The sequence below is a fragment of the Kryptolebias marmoratus genome, linkage group LG23 (assembly GCF_001649575.2).
Source record: "Kryptolebias marmoratus isolate JLee-2015 linkage group LG23, ASM164957v2, whole genome shotgun sequence".
Classification (NCBI taxonomy): Eukaryota; Metazoa; Chordata; class Actinopteri; order Cyprinodontiformes; family Rivulidae; genus Kryptolebias; species Kryptolebias marmoratus.
Window position 1 is genome coordinate 10,070,407 of NC_051452.1, and position 26,991 is coordinate 10,097,397.

The following is a 26,991-nucleotide window of genomic DNA, read 5'->3' on the forward strand; positions in this document are numbered from 1 at the left end:
TAAAGAATAGATAATAATAGATAATAATAGATAATAATAGATAATAAAGAGAAACAGGAAAACAATGGTGTGAATGCTTAAAAGCATTCACACAATAATAGATAATAAAGAGAAACAGGAAAACAATGGTGTGAATGCTTAAAAGCATTCACACAATAATAAAGAGAAACAGGAAAACAATGGTGTGAATGCTTAAAAGCATTCACACAATTAAAATATTAAAAACACAAACACTGGGTTCATATACAGACATTTATAAAAAACAATGTAATAAAAGCATTAGCACAAAAGGGCTAAGACACAAACAGGACAAACAAAACCTGATTTGTTTTCTGCAAATAAAAGGATATCTTTATAGAATTAAAAAATTGCTCCTTCCTGTTAAATCCTAGTATTCATGAAGAATTTTAAAAAGAAGCAATGGTTCAAATCATTTCAGGTGGTGTTCTGTGGAAAGGTTATGAACAATCAGTTTCTAAAAACAGAGTTTAAATTTGACTGAATTGACGATTCTGAACAGCTACGACCTCAGGTGGTTCATTTTAACACTGTTTTATAAACGTTTACACAAAATAACTCGTAACAGTTATTTAAATAAGAATAATTTGTTATTTGAAAACACAAATAGCAGAAGCAACTAGCTATAGCACTTTCAGTGCACCATGTGGTATTTCCTGCAGGAAAACTGTCATATTGTAATCAGTTGTTTTTAGATCATAAGATGGCATAAATCCACCTTGGTTTTGACTTCGCTCAGAACAGCTGTTAGCTCTTTATTCTGGCCAGAATTAAACTCGTTTCGCTGAACTGAGGTCATCTAAAGAGCTGCCTGCAACAGGTAAGATAATAGTTGTTGATAAGCCTTCCAGATCATAAGATCTGAATGATTCCTTGGAACATCACAGAGAACTCACCTTCTCCATGCTCATTTTCTCAGGCATGACGATGATGCAACGGTAGCCTTTCACAGCCGCAGCCAGAGCCAGCCCAATACCTGAGGACACACACGAGCAGGTTTTAAACCACCGCTGCTTTCAATCAATCAGTGCACCGGGCACGCCTTTAAACGTGTTTCCACAGGGGAAGACAACAGAACAAACGCATGCGGCGATAGTTACCGGTGTTTCCAGAGGTGGGCTCGATAATCGTGTCCCCGGGCTTGAGGTTCCCAGCTTTCTCAGCATCCTCTATCATCCGCAGGCTGATCCGGTCCTTAACACTTCCTCCAGCGTTGAAGAACTCACACTTGGCCACTAAAAACACACATAACAACAACTGAGTTGTTTCAAATATATTTCATAAGCTGAAACATGACAAACCCTGAACTGCCTTTCTTTTGATTCATGCAAGTAACAGGAAAACAAACCCTGCCCCTCCCATGTTTGCACTCTGCTGATGTATTAAGTGTCTGTTTTAAGATGTGTCTCAGCTTGACGGACAAATGACTCACGTATTTCACATTTGAGTCCAAACGCTTTGGGGATCTTGTTGATTCGTACCAGGGGAGTGTCACCGATTCGGTGCAGGATGTCTGGAAGGATGGCAGGAGGCACGGCCCTGGGAGGAGCAAACGAGACGAAAACAAAAGTCTCAGCAACAGGAACGTATAAACTTTATGTTACAAGGCTTGTTTCTGCTTGTCCTACTGAACGATCTCAAATGACTTTCGCCGGTTTAAAACAAACAACCCAACTTTTATCTCCAATTAAAATAAAAATATAAAACTCGAAACACCATTCTTCACCTGGGAACTTGTGTGTGAGGCGAGTCGGCCTTCGAGGCTCCCGCGGTCCACGTGCAGCGGCTGGGGAGGTCCGGCCGGATCCATTTCCTCTCGGGGCTCGTGCTCTTCGTGCGGATCTGAATGGTTCTGTTCGAGCATTCGTGGCCCTCGACTCCATTGATGGGGAACGAGGCCTCCTGGAGCTTGGTCTCGCCGCTGCCGTTGCTGTGCAGCTTGGCAGCGTGCGGGCACACTGGGCTTTTCACGGAGGTTTCTTTGAACGAAGGAACAGACGGCATGACTCACCCTGCAGGGAAAACAGGAAACGGGGTTATGTAACCGATAGATACTGTGTTTTGCAGATAAAAAACAAACTATAGATAAGAACAGCCTGGTCAACAAAAATGCTTATAAATTAAAGGCAAAGCATCAAGATAGGATGGATTTTGTTTCAGAAAGATAATTTGTGGTAATCATTTGCAGCACTAATGATCTGAACGCTTGCCAGCCTGTCTTTAAAGCCTCTATGAAGAAGCAAATGCTAATTTAACACACTAACACGCTTGTTCTTTTTAAAATCAGAAGAAACAATCACATAGCAGGTGTTTATTTATTTGAGATAAACTTATGGGGGGGGAAATAATATCAAGCTAGTTTGAAAAGAAAGAAATATCAAAAAGCAAGTAAACGAGACAGGAAAATCCTTTTAGGAATTTATTGCCAAGTTCCTTTAAGCCCCTATAAATACCCAAGTACCTAAAATAAAGCTGCTCTGGGCCTTCAAACACATTAAAGAGTTTCTTCGACAGTCTTTAAAATCCAGATGAAGCAGTAACCGTGTGAGCTGAGAGACAAAAAAATACAGACACTCCCATTAAATGTATTTATCAACACGGTGAACAACTCCCTCCTGTTAATGCTGAGTCATGACAACACAAATAAATAAATCTTGGCTTGGCACAGCCGCCGTTCCTCCTCCTACACAATTTCCTTCCCGCACGTAATCATCGCTGATCGTAGCGCCTCGTCATCGTGAGAAAACAGGTTTTACTTCGATGGAAGATTTATGAAAAAAAGAAAAAAAAAAGAAAGCAGAACTGAGAGCAACTGATCCAAGCGTCAGTCTGGGTTGCATCAGTCATTTTGCAGAAAAGTGAGAAAGAAAAACGGAAAAGGGCTTTTCTTAAGATGTTAATGAGCTTTAAACTTTCACAGATTTGGAGTTCAGTATGTTCTTATTGCCAGTTTATAATCACAACGCTGAGATCAGCACAAATCTGCAGACATGCTCCTGTAGCCAACTTTTAAATGGGGATCTTGTCATACTTTTATTTGCTTATGTTTTCATATAAAAAAATATTATTACTACCAATAGTTTCCCTGTCTTTAGGCAAAACATAACCAGCTCAGCGTTCTGTGTCACAGCCTGGATCATTTTTGGGTATAAAACCAAATTTAACAATTTACCTGCCATGGAAATGCGTAATCATTATTGTGCAAACTCATCTGGTAAATGCTCGAATGCAAGCGGTGTTCATTTACGCTCAGCAGTTTCCTCCATCTCTCAGCTAAAGCGGCAGCACATGAACCTTCACTAACAGGCAGGACACACACCGGGGGCCATTTGTCAAGGCCGGGGCCCCTAAAAGTCAGTTCGAACTATGTCCACACATTCAACTGGCTGCATCTTCTTAAACAAACAGCTCTGAACGGAACAAAAACAGTCACCAATACAATGAATGCTCGGTGATCCATTACTCTTTTTGAATAAACACAAACTTCCACCTTTTTTAGATTGTTTAATTGGATTTTTTTCTCGCAAAAGGCGGTGAAACATTTGATCTCCTGCTGGAAAAGGAGCAGAGTGGTGTCGAGTTCTCTCCCGTTTTCATGTAACCTCTGTGACCACGGCTGATTAAAGCTACCCAGGCTGCCACTACTACTGCAAATGTGGGAAAGAGCATGTGGTATGTGGTGGCCTTTCAGGGTTCAACAAGGGAACCTGATCCTCTGGTGGTATTCAGCCAGGCTGCAGAGTGACTTTAAGACTTAAAAGAGAATTTAACAAAGGAGGAAAATTCTCTTTTTGTGTTTAATAAGCCATAAATCCAATCCACAAAGCTGAAGTGAACCGATCACCTGATCAGTCTGGCAACATTAAACCAAATAATGACGACTTTTTAAACAGTCTGCTTAGTTTCTAAGCACCGCTGGTATGTTCACCAGATGCTGCCCTGCAGATTTATAAGACCTGAAAGGTTAAAAAGGGGCTCGGTTAACCAAAGAATCCGCTTTTTCACATCACAGGAGAGGAGAAAGCTTTAAATATCCTCAGTGAGCCATAGCAAATTGTTGGCAAAAAGGTGAACAGCAGGAATGTTGGCCTTAGAAACACAACATCTAACATTACATTTTCAGGAGAACAAAATATGACTACAGATCAGCATAAATATGCAAATAACTTCAAGTGACCATCATAATGGTTGTGCATTAAAATGTGCAGTGAAACATGAACTGACAGCTGATCAGAGGAAAAATAATCAACCATTATTTTACAACTGGATAATTATTTTATGAAGCAAAAGGTGAAACATTTTATGCATTTTTAAGCTGTCAAATGTGAAAATGAGTTGCTTCTTTTGGACTTTTTCTATTAATAGACTCAGAGTTTGAGGCAGACAGGGTTTCTGGTGTTTTGCAGATGGCCAAAAGTGGACATATATTAAAATAAAAATACAAAAATAAAAAAACTATATAATCGGCTACACACAATGTTTTGACACAATGTTTAGTTTTATAAATATAACATGGTGAATAAATGAGAAGATGAATGTCATCATGGGCTACTGATCAACATTATTAATCTGAAAAATGTACCGAATTTAGCGCATTTTTTGCCTGTAATTACTATTCAGTCTTGGTACCGTAAAAAAATTAGGATTTAACAGATGAAGACAATGTGTCTTACAGAATAAAATACAAACAACAATTCGGCTAAGCTATGTAAACGAAATGATTTGTTAATAATGTTGTATTACACCCCAAAAAAACAAAACTACGCAGTGAAAATATTGCATCAGCTCCTCGTCCTCTGTTGTTTAACTCACCAAATCCGTAAATAAATAAATAAAAAAACACCTAACAGCGCCTAGCTCTTACATCTTTTCTGTCTCCGGTTCTCTCCCCAGTCAGATGCACTCACCTGGTGGTTTAAAAGCGCCTAAAAACGTCAGGAAAATCGTCCCCGAAAAGATGCTCGACAGCCTCAGAAAAAAGCCGCTGAGAAAATGAACCCTCCCCAGCGCGAGCCACCGGTTTTGGAGCCGCTAAGCGCACGTGCAGGACACGCAAAGGACGTGACAAAAAGACGAGACGCGATTGGCTGCGGCGGGGGCGTCTGTTTGGACGGCTCGGCCAATCGGAGCAGAGCTTTCTCAATAAGGGAGTTTGGGAAAACGCCGAGTTAAAGTTGTCCCGCGCCACCTGTTTGCCGTTGAGTGACCCGACACGCCGCGCACGGAGTTCCGCGCGTGGCGACATCTTGAGAGCTTCTCATGAGCTAATGTCCAAGTGTTGATTAGGCAGCTTGATTGTTAAAAGGAGGCACCAAAAATGCAACACTTTCGGCTCTCAGACACATTCACAATGCTTCACAAACACACAACATATTACTAAACGTATCCAAATCCTTGAATTCAGGTGTTCAAATCCCTTGCATGGCCACAGGTAGGCATGCAGACCTCTTCTGTGAAAGAATGGGTCCCTCTCAGGAGCTCAGTGGATTCCAATGTCATACTGTGATAGGATGTGCAAGTCCAGTCGTGAATTTTCCTCACTACTAAACATTCCACAGTCAGCTTAGTGGTTTTATAACAAAGTGGAAGTGATTGGGAACGACAGCAACTTGGCCACATAAAACCAGAGTGGGCTCAGAGGATGCTAAGGAGCACAGAGGTCACCAACTTTCTGCAGAGTCAACATCTACAGACCTCCAGACTTCATGAGGCCTTCAGATCAGGAACAGAGAGTAGAGAGCTTCATTGAATGGGTTTCCATGGCTGCATCCAAGCCTTCCATCACCAAGAGCAAAGTGTCAGATGCCGTGAAGTAAAGACCGCCGCCACTGGAGTCTTGAGTGGTGGAGACGTGTCCTCTGGAGGGACGGATCACACTTCTCTGTCTGGATTTGACTGCTGCCAGGAGAATGGCTCGTCTGACTGCATTGTGCCAAGAGTAAAGTTTGGTGGAGGGAGGATTATGGTGTGGAGTTGGGCTCCAGTAAAAGGAGCTCTTAATGTTTCAGCGTACTGTAATGGAAAATTTTAGTTGTTCTTTTCCATAGTAAAATATATAACAATAATTATGATTCTTGTAATGAAGTTCTTCTACTTCTGTTATTTTTTTGTATCAAGGTTTGAAATGCTTTTGTTCTTTGTTCTATGTAGGAACTGAGGAAGAATCTGGTCCTTCCCTACTCCCTTCTGCACCTTGACTGATTTGTTCTCACTCCTTGTATTATCAGATCTTCTTCGTGAGAAACAAAGATGTTCAGTAACTATGTAAAAGTGTGGCTGAAAATGATGTAATGAATCCTCCATATAAAAGTGTATGTTGCTTTCTTTTGGGGCTCTTCTCCTGACTGAGCTCAGTGAGTGGGGTCTCCGAACACTCATTTGCCTTCGGAATAAAATTCTTTTTCAAGACAAAGATCTTTCTCGTGATTCTTTGAAACAGGCATCTCACTACTTGTTGATTATTTTTTGCCGTTACAGTGCCAAGACATTTTGGACAATTTCAAGGGGATGACCCCTTCCTGTTCCAACATGCAAACCAGTGCACAAAGCAAGATCCATGAAGACATGGATGAGGGAGTTTAGTGGAAGAACTTGACCGGCCTTGCATTTATTACAATCATCTTTGTTATTTTAGTCACCTTGTACCTCTCTGAAGCCAGTTTACATTGTCTATTTTACAACTTGTGTCATTCTGGGGACATAAACTTGAAGTTAACTGAACCGACTAAAACAGAACCAGCTCACAGTGTTGGTTAACAAAAAGTAACAAATAATAACAGTGAAATATCTTTCAACCTTTAAGATTAAAGGCAAATTCTTTCATTCATTTTAACAGCTTTAAACGTTGCTCGTGCCGATACAGCAGTCATGCAAACTGTTTCAGAAGAGAAACTGAAAGTATTTAAAGCAGAAAAACAAGACACCATTCTTGTTCCGTTATGGAGTTGTTTTTTTTTAACTTCAAAGAGCCACTAACTCTTCTGTTGAAAGTTATTCATGTGAGCAAGCTGTGCCAGTGCAGTTACAAATCTGTTTTATTGAGAAAGCGACACAAGCTTGTCTTAAAAAAACAAAAAAAAAAACAAAAAACAAATAAAAGAATAGTTCCAACAATTCACAAAAGAAAAACAAAAAAACCCAAAAGACTGTTCACTGCTGGAGTCGGGGAGGAGGGATTCAGTGGGTCGGTCTCGGCTTCTTCAGAACCTTCCAGAGCGCTCTCGTTCCCTCGACCTCCGCCGCTCGCGATCGCGCCGTCGATCCTTAGAGCGGGAGCGTCGTTCTCGGGAGCGGGAGCGAGAGCGGTGCCTGGTGACGGAGACAAGAAACGTTCTTTTACAAACTGAAAGAGCTTTTCCAAGATTCCCCTCCCTCCCTTTAAAAAAAAAAACCCGCCCGTACCTTTTCCTGCGGCGGCCGTAAAGCTCCCTTCGAAGTTCCCGTGATATGGGTTTCAGATGCATGAAGTTGCAGAAGCCGCCTCGGGTGCACTCTCTGTAAGACAGCGGTGCACGAAGAGTTAAAACGACCAGCCTTTCAATAGATGGAGCCCTGCCATAAAAAGCTGGCTCTTAGTGACCCAAGTTGAGGCTCACGCCAGCCCACCGAGCCTCACTCTTTATCTCCCCGAGCAGGGAGTGCATTTCACCACTAGCAGCACAAACAAGCCAGAATTCAGAGGAAAAACACTGAAGGACACAAAGCTTATCTTTGTTTCTAAATGAACATGAGCAGCTGGTACTGTTCCAATGCTGGAGACCAGGTAGACTCCTCCTAAGCCTTATTGTATCGGTATAAACTGAACTTTAAAGAAAGCCCCTCCAAAGCTTCCGCTTGAAGCAAGTTTCACTGTCAGATCAGATCGTGATGCAGCCAAAGGGCAGCAGTGAACACTGGAGCTTTGTTGTGACTTGAACTGCTTCAATGGAGACTTGCTTCCCACCTCTTTACCCTGCAGCCAACGCAGCATACGTTTTTTTCCCCCAACACCAGACAACAAGCAGCATAGAACCGATCCTTCTTTAAGGAGAGCCTGAGTTCAGTGAAGTTACAGGGAGAGTCAAATTTCAGAACGATATGATGAGTTTTGCAGGTGTGAGTAGACAGGTAAATGAGTAGCGTTACTACAACCTACTTGTGGCGGTAATGGTGTCTGCACAAATGGGATTAGATGTTGGATAAAAAGCCTGAAAAGGTCCCGAGAGATACGTGCTGCAAGATACAAACTATCTGAATGCTGAACATCATGTTTGTGGCCTCAGATATGAAAACAAAGGCCAGATTATTGTTAAGCTACCATGTTTTTTTTTTTCTAACCGTCATTGAAGAGCTGGACAGCCAGGATAAACACATTCAGTCTACAGCCCCAGGCCTCTTTGTTATGGCTAGAAGCTACGAGTCTGGAGAACAAACTCTGCTTAACCTTGTCAGGAAGCAGGAAAACTGCTGTTTTTATGTTCAAGGCTGGACAGTCAGAGACTAAAATATGGTCTCGTGTTGTAATCAGGCCTAAAGAACAAGTAAGGTCTGAACCTCTGATCACTGGTGTGTAAACCACACCACCAACATACAACCACAACAGGATGTTAGGCTCACACTTGAGTAAGTGCTTTCTCTTTCAAAGTGTGTTGAGATGTGAAGAGATAAAGAAGCACTATGCACACAAGCATTAACTATCCTCAAACCAATCTTTCTCAGAACTGAGGGATAGTCAGAATCCGCATGCCAAAACCTTTACTGCAAACAGGAAACTCAAGAGTTCCTAGAGTTCTTGGATACTCAGTTTGTTTGAGTTTACTCAACAATGGCACAAGAGAACTAAACAGACAATTTAGACTCCTTTAGTAAACGGGTTTGAGCGGTTTTCTTGCCTGAACTCACCCCATTTCATACTGGCGGCAGCAGGCCTCTCTGAAGTCGGTAACTGGGGAGAGTTCTGCGTTGATGGGTTGGCCGTTGAACCAGCGGTTGTTCAGGTCCATGACTGCTTTCTCCGCGTCCTCCTCACGGCGAAACTACAAACAGACATCACAGTTTAAACACTGTAAGTGGCAGCCGCCGTGAGACAAGCTGGCTGTCTGTATCATAAATATTTCAGTTATCAGCATTTTTTTCTATCACCAGTTCAACATCCAATTCTGTCAGTTTATTCTAAAAAAAAAAAAAATTCCCCCACCTTTACGTAGACATTGCCAACGAGATGGTCGCCCAAGTTATCACACACGTTCATCTCCTCCACCTCTCCGTACTTCTCCTCCATCTCTGTGAACACCTCCTGAACAGGACATAAGAGGAAAAGAATCAAATGTGTAATTATCCTTTTAAATTAAAAAGGTTTACAGATATTTAACTTCACTTTTAAACAAACACCAAGCAGGTTTTCAGTTTATTTGATTTTTTTCAGATCTACAAAAATGATCCGATACCCAAATTTTCCATGAGAAGGAAAGTTACAGCTGTTGCACTCATTTTGGCTTCTAACCAGTAAACACTCGTTGCATCAGCACAGCCCCGGTCACTTTTTTGGCATGTTGCACTGTCCGGTATCAGACACGCCGAGGAGCATCGAGCACAAAAGTTCACTCACCTCGAAAAACTCGTCGTAATGTTCCTGCATTTCCACGTCACTGACTGCACCTGCGAAACACCAACAAGAGACAGTCAAGGACAAGCTTGTTAGGACTTTTCACAAAAAAAGTAAGAACATAAGATGTTGCTGTAATGGTTGTGGCCCGGAAACGTTTTTTAATGTAAAGATTCTGTATATTTGAAACTAAACTTCACAGAAGCAAAGACTCAAAACTAGGTTTGAGGTGTTTTCTTTCTTTCTTTCTTTCTTTTTTACTTTAAAACAAATTTTGCAAATGTCTGATTTTCTTTGCAAAACTGTTTGAGTAACTGTCATGACTGAGAAACTGTGATCATGAGCAAGAATAAGGCCAAAAGATTCATGCAAAAACAGCATGAGGCCGTTAACTCTAACTCTAGGGAGTCCTGTGCCGCTTTAGACAGCTCGTGTTTCTACACTGAACCAGATTTATTCAGGCTGGTGTAATAAAATGAATCAGGTGCAGTCGGTGCTGGAGGGTCCTGCAGATAAAGATAGAACTTACAGTGTAAACCATCAGCAGACTGGGCAGTTTGGAAGGTTATGAAGGTAAATGTTCAAGAGGGAAATGGTCTGAAATACAAAACACAAGCTTCTGTGATAAAAATCAAACCAAATACAGCTGAGCTGGGGAGGGAAAAAAATGTCATTAGATATTTGCTGTTTGTAAATGGACTAACCGAGAGACGAAACCGCAAAAATAAGAATATCCTTCAGAGGTTGGAGTAGAAACAAGGCGAACAGCCCACTGCCTTGCTGTTAGGTTAAGGCTGTAAACTAGCTGGACTTCATCTCAGTCTGGGCAACATGTTCCCTCTCTACAGGGCCATTCTGATGCTGGCAAAGTCGTAAAAGTGCCACACATCGGACCGTTTATCTAAAGCTTGGACAGAGCGAGTTGGAACATTGTTCTCTATTTGATTAAACGCTAAAATTAGAAGAACACCGCTTCTGTTCTCTTTAGCGGAAAGAGTCAAATAAAAATGTGTTTTATTTGACTTTGTCAGTTTTCATCAAATTAAAGTAACTGCCACAGCATCCAAAGTAAAACAAGGTTAATTTAAAATCTCAGAGAAAGGATTTTAATCCAATAATACACCTACCTGTATGAGGGGGTCTACTTCAGCTCTGCTAAACTGAGCTCAGTATATTTACTGTTCACACCCCCACCTTGTGATTCTAAGTATTCCCAGCTTATCTTCTGGAACTTGTGTTTGCTTTGGCATTCCTTTTTTTAGACACTTGTTTTCTGCGCCGTGAGTCACATTAAGGCTCAGTTTCTCACAGATGTTTGTGGAGTTTTTTTTTTTTTTTTTAAATGGTATTAAGTTATAAACAATAAAGTAACATCAGGACCTCAGAACAGCTCTGATAAGAAATACTCTTTAGACTTACAGCGAGAAGCGTCGGCCGTCTGAGCGCTGTTCTGGGGATTACGGTAGATGTTCTGAATCAAGATGGTCTGCGGGACACAAAAACACAGAGACATCGGGTCAAACAAGACTGATAAATTCCTTTTTTAGTTGTTGACAAAGCCTGACAGCAATGAAGACATAACATGATATTAAGCTGGCTGCCAAAAACAAACAAAGGAACAGCAAATATTGTGACCTAAGATAAATATACATTAATTTGAGCTTGTGTGCTTAACTCTTTCCACTTATACAGTCATGGACAAATAAAAAAAAAAAGATATTTTTGACAGTTTCATTTTGCAGAAACAATGCTACGATACAGATTTTTGTCAAACACGCAGCTAAAGTGCCAGGACAGGTTTATAAATCCAAAACACAGGAGCTAAAACGCAACAGAAAGAAAATAAAGGTCTAGCAATCTTTAAAGAAGAATGCATATCACACACCGTCTTTCATGTCAGAGTCCTAAACTAAAATCTAAATTTTGAGACGGAAGGAGTGAGCTGTAGGCGTACATATAATGATTACTTTCATTAAAATCTGTCCATTAGATCATCAGATATTTTGCTAACACGGCAGGAGAATACACAGATACACAGACATGCACAAAAACATCATCGCCTTTTGCATCTGGTGGCAGGGGATTAAAAAAGGCGGGCAAAACATTATGTTTTTATAAGCAAAAACAACTTACAAATAAATTTAATTGCACATTCTGAGCAAAACACCGACAAGTTTCAACCCTGATCCTCATGTTGTTAAAAAAAGAAAAAGGAAACTGAAAATGGACGGGGATGAGTGTGCCTCAAAAGACTTGGATTTTAACTAAATTTGAGGCTTTAATTGGACTTTCTTAGAACCAAGATTTATGTTATTTCAGCAGAATGACTAAGACAGTCCATATTATAGACAATAGTTCATTTCGTTCATCTTATGTACTTTTAGTTGCAGTATATGTATACAGTTTATTTCCATGAATTATTTACACTGGTTTATCTTTAAAAAGCTGGGAATCCAGCAAAGCCATAAAAATACCACCCTGTCTGTATGTCAGCGTACTTTAAAACAATAAGCATGTAAAAAACTGTTACCTACAGTGAGCTTAGTGGTTTTATGTCCACCTTTTACAATAAAATTACAGGTATCTGAAGAGAAACTCACCTGGCTGAAGGTCGGTTTGTTGTGCAATCTCGAACAGCGGTCTCCATGTCTGCAAGCTCCAATTTTGAAATAGAATGAACAATTAACCCTGAAAAAAGGAGAAACAGTGTCACCACAAGCACAAAATCCACATGGTTTTATTTTGCTAAAGGACACAGCTCTGGATATTGTGCTTTCTCTATATATATATTACACAATATAATGAAAAAAACAGAAACTTAATTTATAAACAGCTTTTAAATAATTATAAAGGACCTTTTTAATGCTCTCCACCAGTGAAACGAAACAAAACAGAATGACTTAAAGCAGCTACTGACAGGCTAACAAGCTGTAGGCTAAGCGCTACGCGGCTTTAATATCCTGAATTTTAGCCTTAAAATAGAAACAAAAAGTACAGCACAAAACTGTGACCATATTAAAAATAACTGGTTTCTAAAGATTTCGGCGCAAACCCGCAGCACGACGTCGCTTCGTGGTAACGGGAAGACTCGTGAGTTTCATTCAATGCGGTAGCTCACAGTTAGCTTCCCTCCGCTAATTCGAGCTCGAGCCGGGCTTTCAGCAGAGCCGCGGGAACAAACCAAACTCAGCTGGCGATGAATAAAAGCAGCTACGAGCGAACTTTGCGGAAAGGTCCCAACTGAAGCAACGAATTCGCTATAAAAATTGTGTAATATAACTTACTTGTCTTTCTCTGTGCCGAAAATGGACGCCAGATACTCCGCCATTTTCGCCCCGTCTTGCGCGTATTCACCTACGTCATCACGTAACGAGACGACGCCTACAATAACGGCTGGGGACGGTTCACCACAAGATGGCGCTGTTGTTCCAAAATCAGTCTGAGTAGAATCCCTTCTTTTTCTACTAATTTTACAAATTATACAAAGTTTTTTTCTGATATTTATGCATCTAATTTTAAATATTTTGGGAGAGTTTTGCAAATCCACGCTTCTTTAACTAAGAAAGTGGTAAAAAAAACTTTAAAACTACAATACAAAGCCACCCATTTATTACACATTTATGCAAAGTTACAACTTTGACATGAACCTGAGCTTATACTTTTTAAGTCTTATTAGTTTTTACCTGGCTCATTTTTGTATTCTGCCCTTTTGAAGCTGTTTTTTTAAAAGTATGGCCCATATGATAGAAAATTTAGATTTAAATGATAATTTTTTTCTTCTTCTTCTTTCAAGTTTCTTTCTTAAATTATGACCCTATCGTAACCCCGAGCTGAAAGCATGTTGAGATAAACAGTTGTTCACCAGTGGCGTTGGCCGATAACAACCACAGACAAAACCATCAACAGAATGGGCATTTAAGTCATTGAAGAGGCCTCTTCAGAGAGCTTTAAATTCTCCACTGAAACCACAGCGCATTGCACAAGGTCGACCAAGTCTGCAGGAGATGCACCAGGTGAAGATTAAAGGAAAGGAGAAAGAGGAGAGGAAGTCTGCTTGAAGATGGCAAACCGCACGCGCTGTCAAGAAATGATGAAGGCGGTCTCACGGTGCGAAGACAGAAAGAAGCCTCAGAAATGACAAGAGCATGTGAAGGAGGGAGATTTCAGTACAGCACAAGATGTTTGCAGCAGGAGGATCAGGTGGGAAACCCCGGTTTTGAGAAGTTTCACTGATCTGGACCTGCAAAATCTGCAGCAGCAGCGAGACCACCCACTGGCTTACAGTCACTGCTGTTATCCCCTCCGTGTAGAAGGGGGAAGAGGTACTGTACCGTGGAGAGTGTGAGAAGTTTAAGTCGACGCCAGAAAGAGGAAGCAGCACGTTTTTATTATCCCTTCCAACGTCGCTCTGTTTTGTTTAACAAATAACGATGAGCTTCGTGGAGGACCTCTTATTCAACCTGCCTACAACTGGATGATGACAGGAGGCATCATGAGGCCAAAGTCCTGCTGGGCTGTCTTGAACTTGTCCATTTTGGCAGCTCTGTTTCTCACCTTAAAGGCTGACAGTAAGTGAATGTTTTCCCACACTGTGTCGCCTCGGTGTTTGTACAACATTACTTGTTTTTCCGTTGTAAGTTTTAAAAAATGAAAAGTCAGCTTTCTTTGACCACAACCCAAATTCTCTAAACCAGGGCTGTTCAGCGAAAGTGCTCAGGGGCCGGACAACGAGCAATTTAATTTAAAATTTCAATTTTAAAATCCAATTTTATTGTATCTAATTTCTTTTTAGATCATCTATGTAAAGGAGCCACCTCTTTAATGGAAATATTTGTCAGGATTTTTAAATGTTTCTCTCACTGCTTTTATTTTTAATTTTTTTGCGGATTTAGTCTAGTTTTACTTTAAATGAACTCATCTGTGGGCCGGAATGAGCTGACCCGTGTGCCGGATGTGGCCCCCGGGCCACCAGCTGAATAGCCGGAGTGTTTTAAATAAGCTAATCTTACAGGAAGACGTGTGGACATATCTACAAAGAGCTACTGTTCACAGAAGCAACAAATACAGTAAAAGGACATATTAACGTAGAGCGATTCTCCGTTAAATGTGTTTTAATGAGGCACAAATAATTTATGGCTCAGGACTGAGAAAACCAAAGATCTGAGGCAGGAAACAGGCTGCAAGCAGGCCACTATACCACACAGATTAATTACAGCCATACTTATACGTAATACATGCAGGATATGATGTAGTATTTTACTTCTTGACCCAAAACTTGACTTTTTTATCAGGTTATTATCTTTAGATCTGTCATTCAAATGCTCAAATTCTTGAGAAATCGTATTTCTAAATTATTAAAGTATTCTCACACAGTATTTTACCCCGAGGTGAAGGCCCCCCTGTCTTTATTTCTGAAAAACGTCACTTGTTGAATGCTCTTTTTAAACTCTGATATGTCACAGGCTTGCTTTCACTTCTGTTTTAACTCATGGAATCTCTTTTTACCATTTCAAATTAAAGTTTACATTCATCACTTTTTTGAAAATTCTCTTTACTATCATTTAAGCGTTGGGGTATTTCATCCTACATTCGATTTTACAAAATAGGTAAGAAAATATTTCGGCTGCAACCTTAAGGAAGCAAAAGTCAAACTCTCAATTTCTAGTTATGTCAAACTTCCTACAAAAATAAAATAAAATTACAACATTTGAGGTAGTCTGGCTTTACATGAAATAAATAATCAAAAAGAAAGACTGTTAACCCAAGAAATAAAAGACAAAGAGGAGATATGTGGATGCAGTTAGAGAGGACATGGAGGTAGTTGGATTGGGGACAGAGGACAGAGGACAGTGTTAGAGGGAGGAAGATGACTTGCTGTGGTTAGCCCTGAAACAGGAACAGCTGAAAGAAAAAAAGAGGAAATTAAACCAAGAAAGTCATCTTTAAACGGTTTAAAATAACTTAAAATACGTTGTTGGTTAAAATCGCTACGTAACAGAAAATCCCCACCGTTTATATTTACTTACTTCCACGACTTGCAATAAAAAGACAATGTTTTGGCTGAAATTCACCTTTTTAAAAAATATACACGTATATTTCAAAGAAAACCTGGAAGAATTGCTTTAAGTTCAGAAGACGTTGTGTTTCCTACAGTTTGGTGAATACTTGTTCAACGTTCTTTTGTCAAATGAAGCCAAAATAAAATGTTTTGGATCCCTCGGGGACACCAGATCTTTGATGAACCTGTCCAGGAGCACCAAACGTGGCTTTGATGCTTCCATGCAGGCTGAGTGACTACGATCGGTTATAGTAATAATGATAATAATAAGGTAGTTCTATTTCTAGACGACACATAGTTCATTCACCCTCATACTGATTAAAAAGATCATTTCATTTGGAAGAATTTAGTTTAGTTGGTAGAGAACTGAAAGTCAAACTCTTCTTTATTGTGTTCAGCTCTAGTTCTACTGTTGGCATTCGTCCTGTATCTTAATGGATAACGCTTGACTCTGAGTTTAAGTTAACTAAGCAGATTAACTAGTTTTTTTTTTCAGCTAAGACAGACAGTTAAACCTAAGTCAGGGTTGACCAGACCGGACCTGGAGAAAATAATTCATGCCTTCATCACGACCCGACTTGACTACTGTAACACACTTTATGTCGGGGTCAGTCAGGTTTCCCTTTCTTGTCTCCAACTTGTCCAAAATGATGCAGCTCGACTTTTAACAGGAACTCGTAGATTTGAACACATTTCAACGATTTTGTCTTCACTTCACTGGCCTCCTGTGAGCCACAGAATAGATTTTAAAACTCTCCTGTTGACTTAGAAATACCTAAATGGCCTTGTACCCTCATATCTCTCCAATTTACTCCAACCTGTTCCTTCTCGGGCACTTGGATTATCTGAACAGCTGTTTTTGGTTGTTGCTATTTATTTTTGTTCAGCACTTTGGTTGCAACTTGTTGATCTTTAAATGTGCTTTATTAATAAATTGCCTTGACTAGATTCACTTTAGTAGAAACTTTTTTTTTTTCTGCATCTAATAATATGAATTCTCTTCTGTCTTGTCCTCTTCCCGCTGCAGGTGAAGACTGCACACCAGGTATGATGGTGCGCAGAAACACAGATTATAAAGCGCTTCCTGGAGAAGAACTCAGGGTTGAATGTCCAGTCGAGTTCTGCAGCAGCTCACCTCCATCAGTCTCCTGGGTTAAATTAGAGGGAACTTTGGTTTGGGTCAATATCAGCAGTAACAATCGCATTAAAATAGAGTGGAAAACCGTAAAACAGCAGGGAGGGGTGTCCTACCTCATCTTCCAAAACATTAACAGAAGTGACTCAGGTTCATATCGGTGTGAAAGCGAAGGGAGTTTGAGTCACATCATCTTCATCACTGTTGGCGGTGAGTGACTGTCAGTTATCTAATATATATACAAATTAGTTCTTAAAGGCCACAATGAGCCTTAAAACATTGTTTCGTTTTACAGATCAAGTTAAAAATACAAATGATACAAGTAAAGAAACGACAAATGCTCCAAGTAAGAAAAAGTTTTTTTACACATGCATGAATATAAACATGTAGAACATGTGCTGGTGACAGGACGGGGAACAGAACTTTTCATATTATATGTGCTAAAACATTTATAATTTTGGTCTTTTTTACATTAATAAAGTCATATTTATTTTCTAGCAGGCAGTGAGAAATCTGAACTTGAAGAGCAGATAATGATGTATGTGTACTGTGCTGCTGGGACTGGTGCATTCATCATCATAGTGATCATTGTAACTATGATTGCCATGAAAGGCTGTAAAAGTAAGATTTTCACTCCTTACTTTCTGCATGTCACTAAACAACTGACACAGTCAGAGTTAAATTGAACAAACTGCTTATCTTGCAGGGAAACCGAAGCTTGAGACACAAACTGACAATCAGGTGAGTCAAGAAAACCTTCCCCAGTCATAATCTCCCTCCCTAATGTTTATGCTTTCAAAGATTTAACCAAAATATATTCTTACAGTACATAGAGATCCCCCTGGCTGAACAGGCCACCCCACGTCCCTCCAGCCTGCAGCCCTCGCCCAGAGGAAGCCCCATCCCACCACCGAGCCGGAGGCCCAGTGAGAGAAAGACGCCGAGGCAGCCCAACGAGCTGAGGTCGGGGAACAAGGAGCAACTTTACGACCAGAGGAAACAGAACAGAAACAGACAAAGAAACGCAGAACCGGCAGAGGAGAATAACTCTGTCGTGTACGCTGCTCTGAACCACGGAGCGTCGCCGAGGACCAGCGCTCGACCCCAGAGGGAGGTGGAGGAGACGGAGTACGCAGCTATACGTTTGGTTTAAGACTGCAGGGATGAATCACACTAGAGGACTGATGAATGTTTGAATCTGGTGTTTCTCCTCTCCACGCGCTCAGGAGGACTTCCCCCAGCAGGAATTCGTCAACATTTTGGAAACACCGACCCTTTCCCCAAACAAAATCCCTGGAGCTTTAATGTGCCTGCAGGGACGGATTCACTTTAAACACAACTTAACATCAACATGGCCGCCTCAGGGTGTGCGGCTTCCACTCTGATTAATTCTGGGATGCAATCTGATACTTATGAACTCAAATCAAGTGGAAAGAAAATACAATCTGCATCAAAACCACTGCAAACAGTACAGAAGAATGAGTGCATCTTTCCCAGAGCAGGGGAGGGAAACCAAACAGGAAATGAACTACAACTTCTAACTGACGGCTAATAGATGTTAAAACAGCCTTTACTTTATTTTTAACACCCTCTAACCTCATGGTGCTATGTTACAACTACAAAAAAATAAAATAAAATAGTCAGTACTCACCAACACAGTCGATTAAAAAAGGTTTAAACAAGGACTGAGCTGTTAAGTGCTAACTTACTGAGCTAAACAGGCTACAGAGTTAGCCACAGAGGTCACCAAAAATAAAAATCTTGCAACCAGATTTTTTAAATTTAATTTTGAACAATCTGCTTTTTTTTCTCCTTGTGGCTAAACACTGTTGTAAAAAGAAAAAGCAAATGTGCTAAAGTTGTTGTTAGCATGTAGCAGGTGCGTAGGCTACTCCGTAAGACCAAAGAAAACACAAGAAAATAAATAATGTTTACTTGTTTACTCCCTAAAACAGCTGCAAGACGTATTTTGTTTACAAGGAAATGTTTTTTTTGTTGAATCTTACTGGAGCCAATTTAGACAATTAAAGGAAAGAGTGTTGTTTTTAATTGTCAATAAAAAATAATGAATGACAACATTGTTAAAACGAACAAACGTTAACCGAATTAAAGGCCCGACATTCCTTGAAGTAATGCATAAAGAAGGTCAAATCCTAAAAATAATAACATGCTCGTTATCACAAGAGCTCGAACAGTCTTTTAATGCTCGTAGTATGTGTTGGGGACGACTCTCAGCTACCACCACGACACATTTTAGCCCAATATCTGTAAAAATTACCGAGCTGTCACCATTTTTGTGTTCGCTAAGGTTTATTATATGTGGTGGCCATCTTGAGTAGACTCTAAAAGTAATTTATTTGTAGATGTAGACGACATCCAGTGATTATTTTTCTGAAAGTTTCATTAAAATCTGACTTGTGGTTTATGAGATATTTGACTAACAGACCGTGACAAACATACGCACACAGGTAATTAAATGATCGCTTGCCTCAACGACAGCAGGGGCGATAAGCGGACAGATAAAATGCTCCTGAATTCGCAGGAACATGGATACTTCAAGTTAAACCAACGTTCATCATGTCGCTGCCACAAACATTTCAAAATAACACCAAATTTGTGTTAATTTGCAGCTAAAAACGCTCTGCATCAAACGTGCCTTTTTTCACCTAATGACCAAACTCTGCTAAAAACCTACAAGTCTAAGGTTTTCAAACAGTTAATTTGTCTTTTTTTATTATAAAATTAAAAGCAACATAGCTGGGATGATAGTCACAGACATATCAAATGTATGTTGGCTTGTTGTTATCATGAAAATGTCATATCCTCTAAAAATCAGGTAAAAAAAGAGCTAAAATAAACTTATACTGTATATAGCAGAGCCTTCTATTTATCAAAGCATTTTGGGAACTATTTTTAAACTAATATTTTGTTCTTCTGAATCTTTTGCTGAACTTACCAGGAGTTAAAACTGATTTTATGCTGTTAACCAGTGCATGACTTGAAATCACTCTTGAGAAACTTTAAATTATATCACAGTAATATTTAATGTATTACTACCAGTTTGACATTAGGTGACTCGTTTTCTTTCTTTGAATGACTGATAATCTTTTCTAATTACTGATTGTAATTCTCTGGGAAAAGCAGAATGTATATTAATCACTGTGTGCAATCAAAAAGAATAAACTTGATTGATTTTAATTATAAGAAACTGACTCGTTGGGATTCTTTTCTTGTAAATCAACCTGTTACCATGAGAGCAGGAATGTTTCCTCTAAAATCCCCAACACTTCAAACCTTCTAAGATTTAAACGTGTGCTGAAAATGTCATTTCCCTGTAATGAGCACACGCAGCGCAACACCATTTACAAAAGGAACTGCAAAGACCCCCGTAATCACAAACAGGAAGTAAAGGTAACCAAACATGATACTCTGCAAAAAGCCAGAACACGCCAGACTTTACTGACGTGGAACTGAATACCCAACATGAAATCCTGCAGCTGCAAAGTTATTGTAATTTTTCTCATCTCAGCTGTGCAAGTTTGCCCTCTGAATGCTGACAGTAAGTTATTTTTTATATTTATTCTATTCCCATAATTCTGTAACATATTATACAAATAATTTATTTAGACCCTCGTTCTTAACACATATTTTTCTTTTACCACAGAAGTGGAAAAATTAATGAGAAATATAGTGACTGAAGAAGGTTTTAAACAATATTTTTTTAAAGATAATCCAGAGTTTTGCGTAGCTTCGCAGCTCTACAGAACACAAAGACGTGCCTAAACACACAACATTATTACTTCAAATTTGAGCCAAATACAAAAAAGAATTAAAAGTAATGCATTGAACGTTGAGTATTTGATGCCATATCGCAGAGCTTAGGTTAAGAATTTGCATTTATGTTGAGTTTCTCTATAGTATGCACCAAAAGATCACTTTTACTGATGATACAAGGAAGCAAAATGGATGTAAAACCTGTTTTTTTTTGCAACCATCAACAAATAGAATAAAGGAGGTTGCTTTCACGTTGGCCATTAAAGGTATTTAACATCTTGGAAATGGAAATCTTAGCAACTTCATACACACGTTACCATTCATTATTTCTAATTAAAAGTTAACAAATTAGTTTTTTAGGCAGCATAGATCACAAAGCCACAGTGCTCAGACTGTGGTCGAAGCACAGTTTGGTGGTCACAGCTGCAGCACGAAAAACACCTGCGCATCTTTGTGGGACCAAGTTTGGTCCGGCTTTTAAAATTATAATTAACAGGTTGCAAGAGAAGCACTCATGCGGGTATTATTTCTTATGTTTTGTTTTGTGCTGCAGGTGAAGACTGCACACTAGTTGTGATGGTGCGCAGAAACACAGTTTATAAAGCGCTTCCTGGAGAAGAACTCAGGGTTGAATGTCCAGTCGAGTTCTGCAGCAGCTCACCTCCATCAGTCTCCTGGGTTAAATTAGAGGGAACTTTGGTTTGGGTCAATATCAGCAGTAACAATCGCATGAAAATAAAGTGGGAAACCTTAAAACAGCAGCATGGGGTGTCCTACCTGATCTTTCAAAATGTTAACAGAAGTGACTCAGGTTCATATCGGTGTCAAAGTGGAGAGAGTGTGAGTCACACCATCTTCATCACTGTCGGCGGTGAGTGACTTTGTCAGTTATCTAATATTTATACAAATTAGATCTCAAAGGCCACAATAACTTGAGAAAAATTGTCTTACATCTGCAGAAAAACACACAACTAACGTAACATTCTGATCAGTTCGACTCAAATCGTTTAAGCTGAGCCTTAAAACATTGTTTCGTTTTACAGATCACGTTAAAAATACAAATGATACAAGTAAAGAAACGACAAATGCTCCAAGTAAGAAAAGCTTTTTTTACACATGCATGAATTTAAACATAAATAGAACATATACAGGTGACCGGACGCTTTAAACTTTGTGTGGCAGAAATGTAGCCAGGTTTATAAAGTTATGTGTCCTCATGGTTCTCTTTTATAAATCTTAGTAAATGTGAAATCTGGATTTCCACTTCAGACTTTAGAAACTCTTTTGACTTTATGTCAAATTAATCTGCATGGCAAAATTATAGCTTGCATCACAATCAAATAGACTCGACAACAAAAGCAACAGGAAAGAAAAAGCGCAAATTTACCAAATGGAAAACTGCCGCCCTGTTCTGTTTGGTGTCTCAGCTCTGTCATCACAAAACGGAAAAACTACTGACCTGAAATAGTAACAGAAGAGAATAAATCAAAGAATACCCCAAAGCTGAAAAAAAGATGGTGGGATTAAGCGCATAGAGCTCAACTTTGATGCACACATTACCGCCAGCGTGTTGGCTTTGTCTTTAACAGCCTTTGGGGGCTCTGGGTTCTTGTTCTCTTTTACTAATCAGATCTCCCACTGAACTAATGACACCAATAATTAAATAAGAATATATTAGAAAGAATAAATTAACAATGTCAGTTTTACTGTGTTTGTGACTTGAGCTCAGTGGGGTTTTAAATCTGGTTAAATAAAGGAAGAGAAATAAGAAGTTCTCTGAAATTGTTTTGTTTATTTTCAGCTCGTGTCTTGGTCAAAAGTACTGTCAGAAAGTGTTAGAAAGAGTGTCAGCTTAATCTGCAGAGGTGTGAACGTTCTCACAACACATTCATTCTTTGCAGCCGGCAGTTTGTCTGCAGGGAAAAAAACATGCAAAACAGTTGTGCGTACACTGTTCATCCACCTGGCTCCAAAAACGCACCAAGGACAAACTATTTCTGTGTGCCACTGCAGAATAAATATACCTACAATGTGTTTTTAGATTTACAAATAATTAAACTCCAGGTGAGAAAATGTAATTTACTGTTACGAATCATCGCTGCTGTTTGTTGCCCAACGATCATGAATGTCCAAAATGTCCCTGATGGTTTTGTTTTGATTGAAATGTTTCCCGTCTTTTTGCAGAAACCCCACCAGCTCAGAATGGTTTCGGGCATTTTGTGTACCGAATTTTTGGACTAGTGGCATTTTTCATCATTGTGACATCTTTGTGCGTTAAATCGCACATACAGTGCAAAGGTGAGGCTTCTTAATATTTTCTCAGAGACATAAATAACAGACGATTAAGTAAAAACACAGACTGAGCCGCTACAGACTGGTAGCATCAATGCCAAAGCGAAGTGCTCGTTTGTTCTCATGATTTTGTAAACACTAACTAATCTTACTGGGCATCTGTTTTGCAGGAAAATCCAGAAAAACACCAGATTCTTGTCCTCAGCCTTCAAACCACATCTATGAAAATGATCTGTAGTTCTATTTTACTTTCCTGTTAAACTGAGTTTAAACAGCTGAAACATTTAGTTAAGCTTTTTTCTGGTTCAAAACGTGCAGATTGTCAATAGAATATAAGGACTTTTGGCAAAATAAACTCAAACAGACAAGTTTCCTCGTTGGTATTACTGTGAATGCTGCCGGCGTGCGCTACTGTTTTTATGAATTCCTGTGAGTCAAACTAATGAGGCATAAAGTGGAAGTTTGCTTATGTGTGGAACTGATTTTGTTCAGTCTGCTTGTGATGCACAGCGAGTGCGCTCGAAGCAACACGACAGGTAACGGTTTTATTTCCTGTACAGGTGACACTTACTGTGCACACTTCCTGCACAAATACCACGTATGAAAGCGATTGTCTGTATTGGTGTGGCTATGTTCGTCTTTGGCTTTTATGCTTGGTCTCATTTCCGATTAAACTTTTCTTCATGGTTACATATTTGTCTGTATTAATAGAGTCGTTGCAGTCAGGGACAGATTAAACATGAGCAAATATTCCTCAGAAAGTGTCATTATTTATAATTTCTTCCTTTGGAGGTCAAACAAAAATGATCATACTTGAAAATCTTTAAGATTTGCTCAATAAGCTAGTGAAAAAATACATCTAGAAATCTAAAACCATCGAACTCTTGCAGAGATTTGTCAAGTCATTAGTAAAACAAATCCAAAGTCCAAAAACATGGATAACAACAGCTGATATCAAAGTTAAACTAATAAATATAAAATCCTAACTTATTAAGTTAAAATGATTAAGTAGCTAGCTCTTTAAGACGCTGTGATGCTTTCAGCTACGCTAAAAGCTAAAGCTAATTTAGCATGTTAACACCACCATTTCTTAATTAAACACTCATTTTGGAAGAACAAACTGATATAACAGGACAGCCAACAAACTTTAATAAATGTAAATGCCTTTCTTAGTTAAAACATAGATCAGTTTAACAATATTTTCTCTCACATTGCAATTTTTTTCCAACTTGCTTGTGAGCTAAAGTGTTTAGCTTTCTGTTCGAAAGCTAATGTAGCATAACCATTTCTTTACACTGACATATATACTGTACCTGGTCACTATTCTGACAAAATGAGCAAATCAGAATTAGGACTACATTAGCTATTTTGCACAAAAAGCTAAAGGTTAAAGACCCAAAAGCTGTTCAAGAAACTTTGTGCTGCTTTCCTTTTATAAATAAAACTAATATTTAACACGACAACCATTAAAGGCAGTATTATTGTGGCAGGAAGGAAAGTATAATTGGATTATGCTAATTTTAGGCAGTTCATAAACAGTAAAATACATCCAAACGTGTGCAATAAACAGATTAAAGATTCAACTCAGAGCTTTGATTCTTGAAACCTCAAAGGTCGCAGCAACATTATGGCAAACACTCATGTTTATGTCTAATTATTAGATAAAATAACCAGCTGAAAATAAGACCAAGACGACAAAGGTTAACAGCATCAGAGAGGAAGCAGCTACAAACCAAACAAATATATAAAAAAACAATCTAAATTAAGAAAAACAACAAACTTTGAAGACTGATTCACATTGAGTGTCCTTTTATCCATAAAGTAGCACATTAAGCTGTTCCTTTGTGTAAAAAACATGGTTTTAACTACTACTTTTACCTCTAAAGGCCTGAAGTGTCAACCAGATAAATCTATATTAAACAGAGAAATTTGATAAAAACAGTAAACGGAATTGGTTGCATGAAAAAGACATTGTATGAAGAAATAACTTGCCTGTTTTTGCTTTGTAATATTTTAGATTTTTACGTGTTGTTACAGTGGTTGACACCATTAATATATGCACCTAGTTGTCTGCCTCAAACTTAAACATCTGCTCAGTGCTGTGAGTTCATAAAATGAGCACATTAAACGTGAAATAATGGGTCAAAATGACAAGATGCGGTCTGGCAGGTTTGAGGTTTAAAAAACAAAAAGTCTGAACATGTGTGTGTACAGCAGACATGGGAAGAAACCTTTCAACTTTAGCTCATCATATGATCTCAAATCCAGGAAGCGTCACCTTTCAGTTCAGACTGAAACCTGGTGAAGTGAAGTTTCATAAAACAAAAAGAACAAAAAAACAACCCACCCCCCCTGAACTGTGAATTTCTAAATGTCACAGGGTGACGTCTGTCCGACAGGGATGGTTTCAAAAGAAAAAGAACTTGATGATAAAACTTCTACAGAAAACATTTCTGTTTATAAATGACCCGGATTGAGCAACACTTTGGTTTGGGTTGTAACCGCAAAGATTAAATGATAATTCTTTTTCAGATACGTCTTCGGGCAGTTTCAAAAGCTGACACAGGAAAGTCACTTGCCGCCGTGATAAACCCACAAAATGTAACATGTCACTGAACGACCAGCCTAAAACATTAACCAGACCAGATTTTGGAAATGACTGGGGGCAGGGTCTGAAAGTGTCAGAGGAAACATGTCGGGCTTGTGTGAAGCGCGTGGAATAGGTGGCCTGTGGGATGTGCTACCTCTGTGGTTTCTGTACGCTGAAGTGCAGAGTTGCATTGCTTTGCTACAAACACACACACACACACACACTTTTCACAAACATCCCACCCTTCATGCAACTTCGCCCACCAGCCCTCCTCTTACATGTGACTCTAGAGGTTCTTTCAGCTTTTTTTAAATTTTATTTCAAAAGACAGAAAGCGTTTGGGCTTTCGTGCTGTTTCTACATTTACATGATTTATTTTTGTCGAACAGTGGAGGTGGGGAAATGATGTACAATTGTGCCAGAATGGACAGTAGGAGGAAAAAAAAACCCCCTGAGAAATCACTTGCAAGTTAATCGACGTTGCCACCTAGTGGTGTGAGTATCTTCTGCACCTAAAGACCGATAATTAAACCTTTAGTATTATAAAAACAAGAGGACCGGCGTCAGAAAATTGTCGGAGGAATTAAAATCCAAAACATCTGCAACGGTTGCAGTTAGAGCACAGACAAGGCTTTTACAAAGGGTTCACCTGTGACCTTGACCTTTGACCCTGCAGCCTTGAAATCAATAGGGATCATCCTTGTCTCATAGGGTGTCCAGCTGTGCGGTTTGACATTCCTGCGATGCATGGCTTCAGAGTTAGAGCTCTGGCAAGGCTTTCATAAAGGGTTCCCCTGTGACCTTGACCTTTGACCCTGCAGCCTTGAAATCAATAGGGATCATCCTCAACTCATGAGGTGTCCAGCTGTGCTGTTTGACATTTCTATGTCAAAGGGTTATCAATTTAGAGCTCGGACAAGAACTTGTCCACATGCAGACGGATAGATGGACGGACAGATGGCGCCACAATATAATCTGTTTTAAGACGGGCGAAAAAGAAGGAAAGTAAGTGAAAGTGAAGTAATTTCCTCTCAGCCTGACTCCACAAACCAAACTAGTGCTTTTGTCATGAAGTACACAATCAAAGTTACTGCTTCCTCCAGATAAGCTTCTCTGTTTTTACCAAAAGTCAAATGATTTGTTTTGGTTCCACCAACATGAATCATAAAACGTCTCTCAAGCCACAGAATAAAGACTTTATCTTTTCCTGCCCTCCTGAAGCTCTTGGATAGCAGAAGAAACAATAAATTATAAAGTGTTCTATTGTATTAAGTGAACTGGGACTTATTTCAGGCATTAAAAGATAAGAAAAAATAAGAAAATGACTAAGAGAACGCTTTTTTCCAGTGTGGTCTTTAAATGACACATATCTGGCAAAACTTTGATATAAAACTTGACTCACGTCTGACTCACCGACTTAAAAAACGCCTATAAAAACTGATAGGAAAAATGATCACTTTCACCTATTTAAAGCCAAATATTTGCATTTATAAGCAAAGACTTTGGTTACTTTAAGGTAGAGTGACGCCATAACGCCAGAG

The 26,991-nt window shown here is 39.3% G+C and overlaps 3 protein-coding genes and 1 long non-coding RNA gene across 7 annotated transcripts in view; 2 read left to right on the forward strand and 2 right to left on the reverse strand.

The window, feature by feature from the left end:
• The window catches only part of LOC108244998 (cystathionine beta-synthase), a 15,539-nt gene extending 10,470 nt beyond the window's left edge, over window positions 1-5,069 (reverse strand). Inside the window, exons 1-5 of one of the 2 annotated variants that reach the window (XM_017431603.3) lie at window positions 4,926-5,069; window positions 1,745-2,030; window positions 1,451-1,557; window positions 1,119-1,253; window positions 915-994 (exon numbers count right to left, since the gene is read on the reverse strand). In XM_017431603.3, the coding sequence (XP_017287092.1) occupies window positions 915-994; window positions 1,119-1,253; window positions 1,451-1,557; window positions 1,745-2,022 (600 nt within the window). In that variant the 5' untranslated portion in view covers window positions 2,023-2,030; window positions 4,926-5,069. Of the gene's footprint in view, window positions 1-914; window positions 995-1,118; window positions 1,254-1,450; window positions 1,558-1,744; window positions 2,031-4,925 lie in introns of those variants that run through there. The other variant, XM_025009467.2, reaches the window with a different exon arrangement.
• Window positions 5,070-6,595: 1,526 nt separating this feature from the next.
• LOC108245000 (splicing factor U2AF 35 kDa subunit) lies at window positions 6,596-12,969 on the reverse strand. Of its 2 annotated transcripts, XM_017431605.3 has the most exons (8): window positions 12,886-12,969; window positions 12,202-12,289; window positions 11,021-11,087; window positions 9,605-9,654; window positions 9,194-9,292; window positions 8,899-9,032; window positions 7,420-7,512; window positions 6,596-7,326 (listed from the first exon to the last, which is right to left on the reverse strand). In XM_017431605.3, the coding sequence occupies exons 1-8, from the start codon at window positions 12,927-12,929 to the stop codon at window positions 7,218-7,220; spliced, it is 684 nt and encodes a 227-aa protein (XP_017287094.1). In that variant the 5' UTR covers window positions 12,930-12,969; the 3' UTR covers window positions 6,596-7,217. The 2 variants fall into 2 exon arrangements, with proteins under 2 accessions (XP_017287094.1, XP_024865229.1); XM_025009461.2 differs by having other exon boundaries at window positions 6,596-7,512.
• Window positions 12,970-13,608: 639 nt separating this feature from the next.
• Window positions 13,609-18,352, forward strand: LOC108245005 (B- and T-lymphocyte attenuator). Of its 2 annotated transcripts, none has more exons than XM_025009463.2 (6): window positions 13,609-14,169; window positions 16,687-17,004; window positions 17,090-17,140; window positions 17,296-17,415; window positions 17,501-17,535; window positions 17,621-18,352. In XM_025009463.2, exons 1-6 carry the CDS (start codon window positions 14,076-14,078, stop codon window positions 17,945-17,947), a joined length of 945 nt encoding a protein of 314 aa, XP_024865231.1. In that variant the 5' UTR covers window positions 13,609-14,075; the 3' UTR covers window positions 17,948-18,352. The 2 variants fall into 2 exon arrangements, with proteins under 2 accessions (XP_024865231.1, XP_017287104.1); XM_017431615.3 differs by having other exon boundaries at window positions 13,619-14,169; window positions 17,293-17,415.
• A 1,887-nt stretch (window positions 18,353-20,239) lies between these two features.
• Window positions 20,240-23,582, forward strand: LOC112451123. Its single transcript, XR_003039876.2, has 3 exons — window positions 20,240-20,353; window positions 22,753-22,866; window positions 23,031-23,582. It is a non-coding gene; the product is annotated as an uncharacterized LOC112451123 (long non-coding RNA).
• Window positions 23,583-26,991: the final 3,409 nt, after the last annotated feature.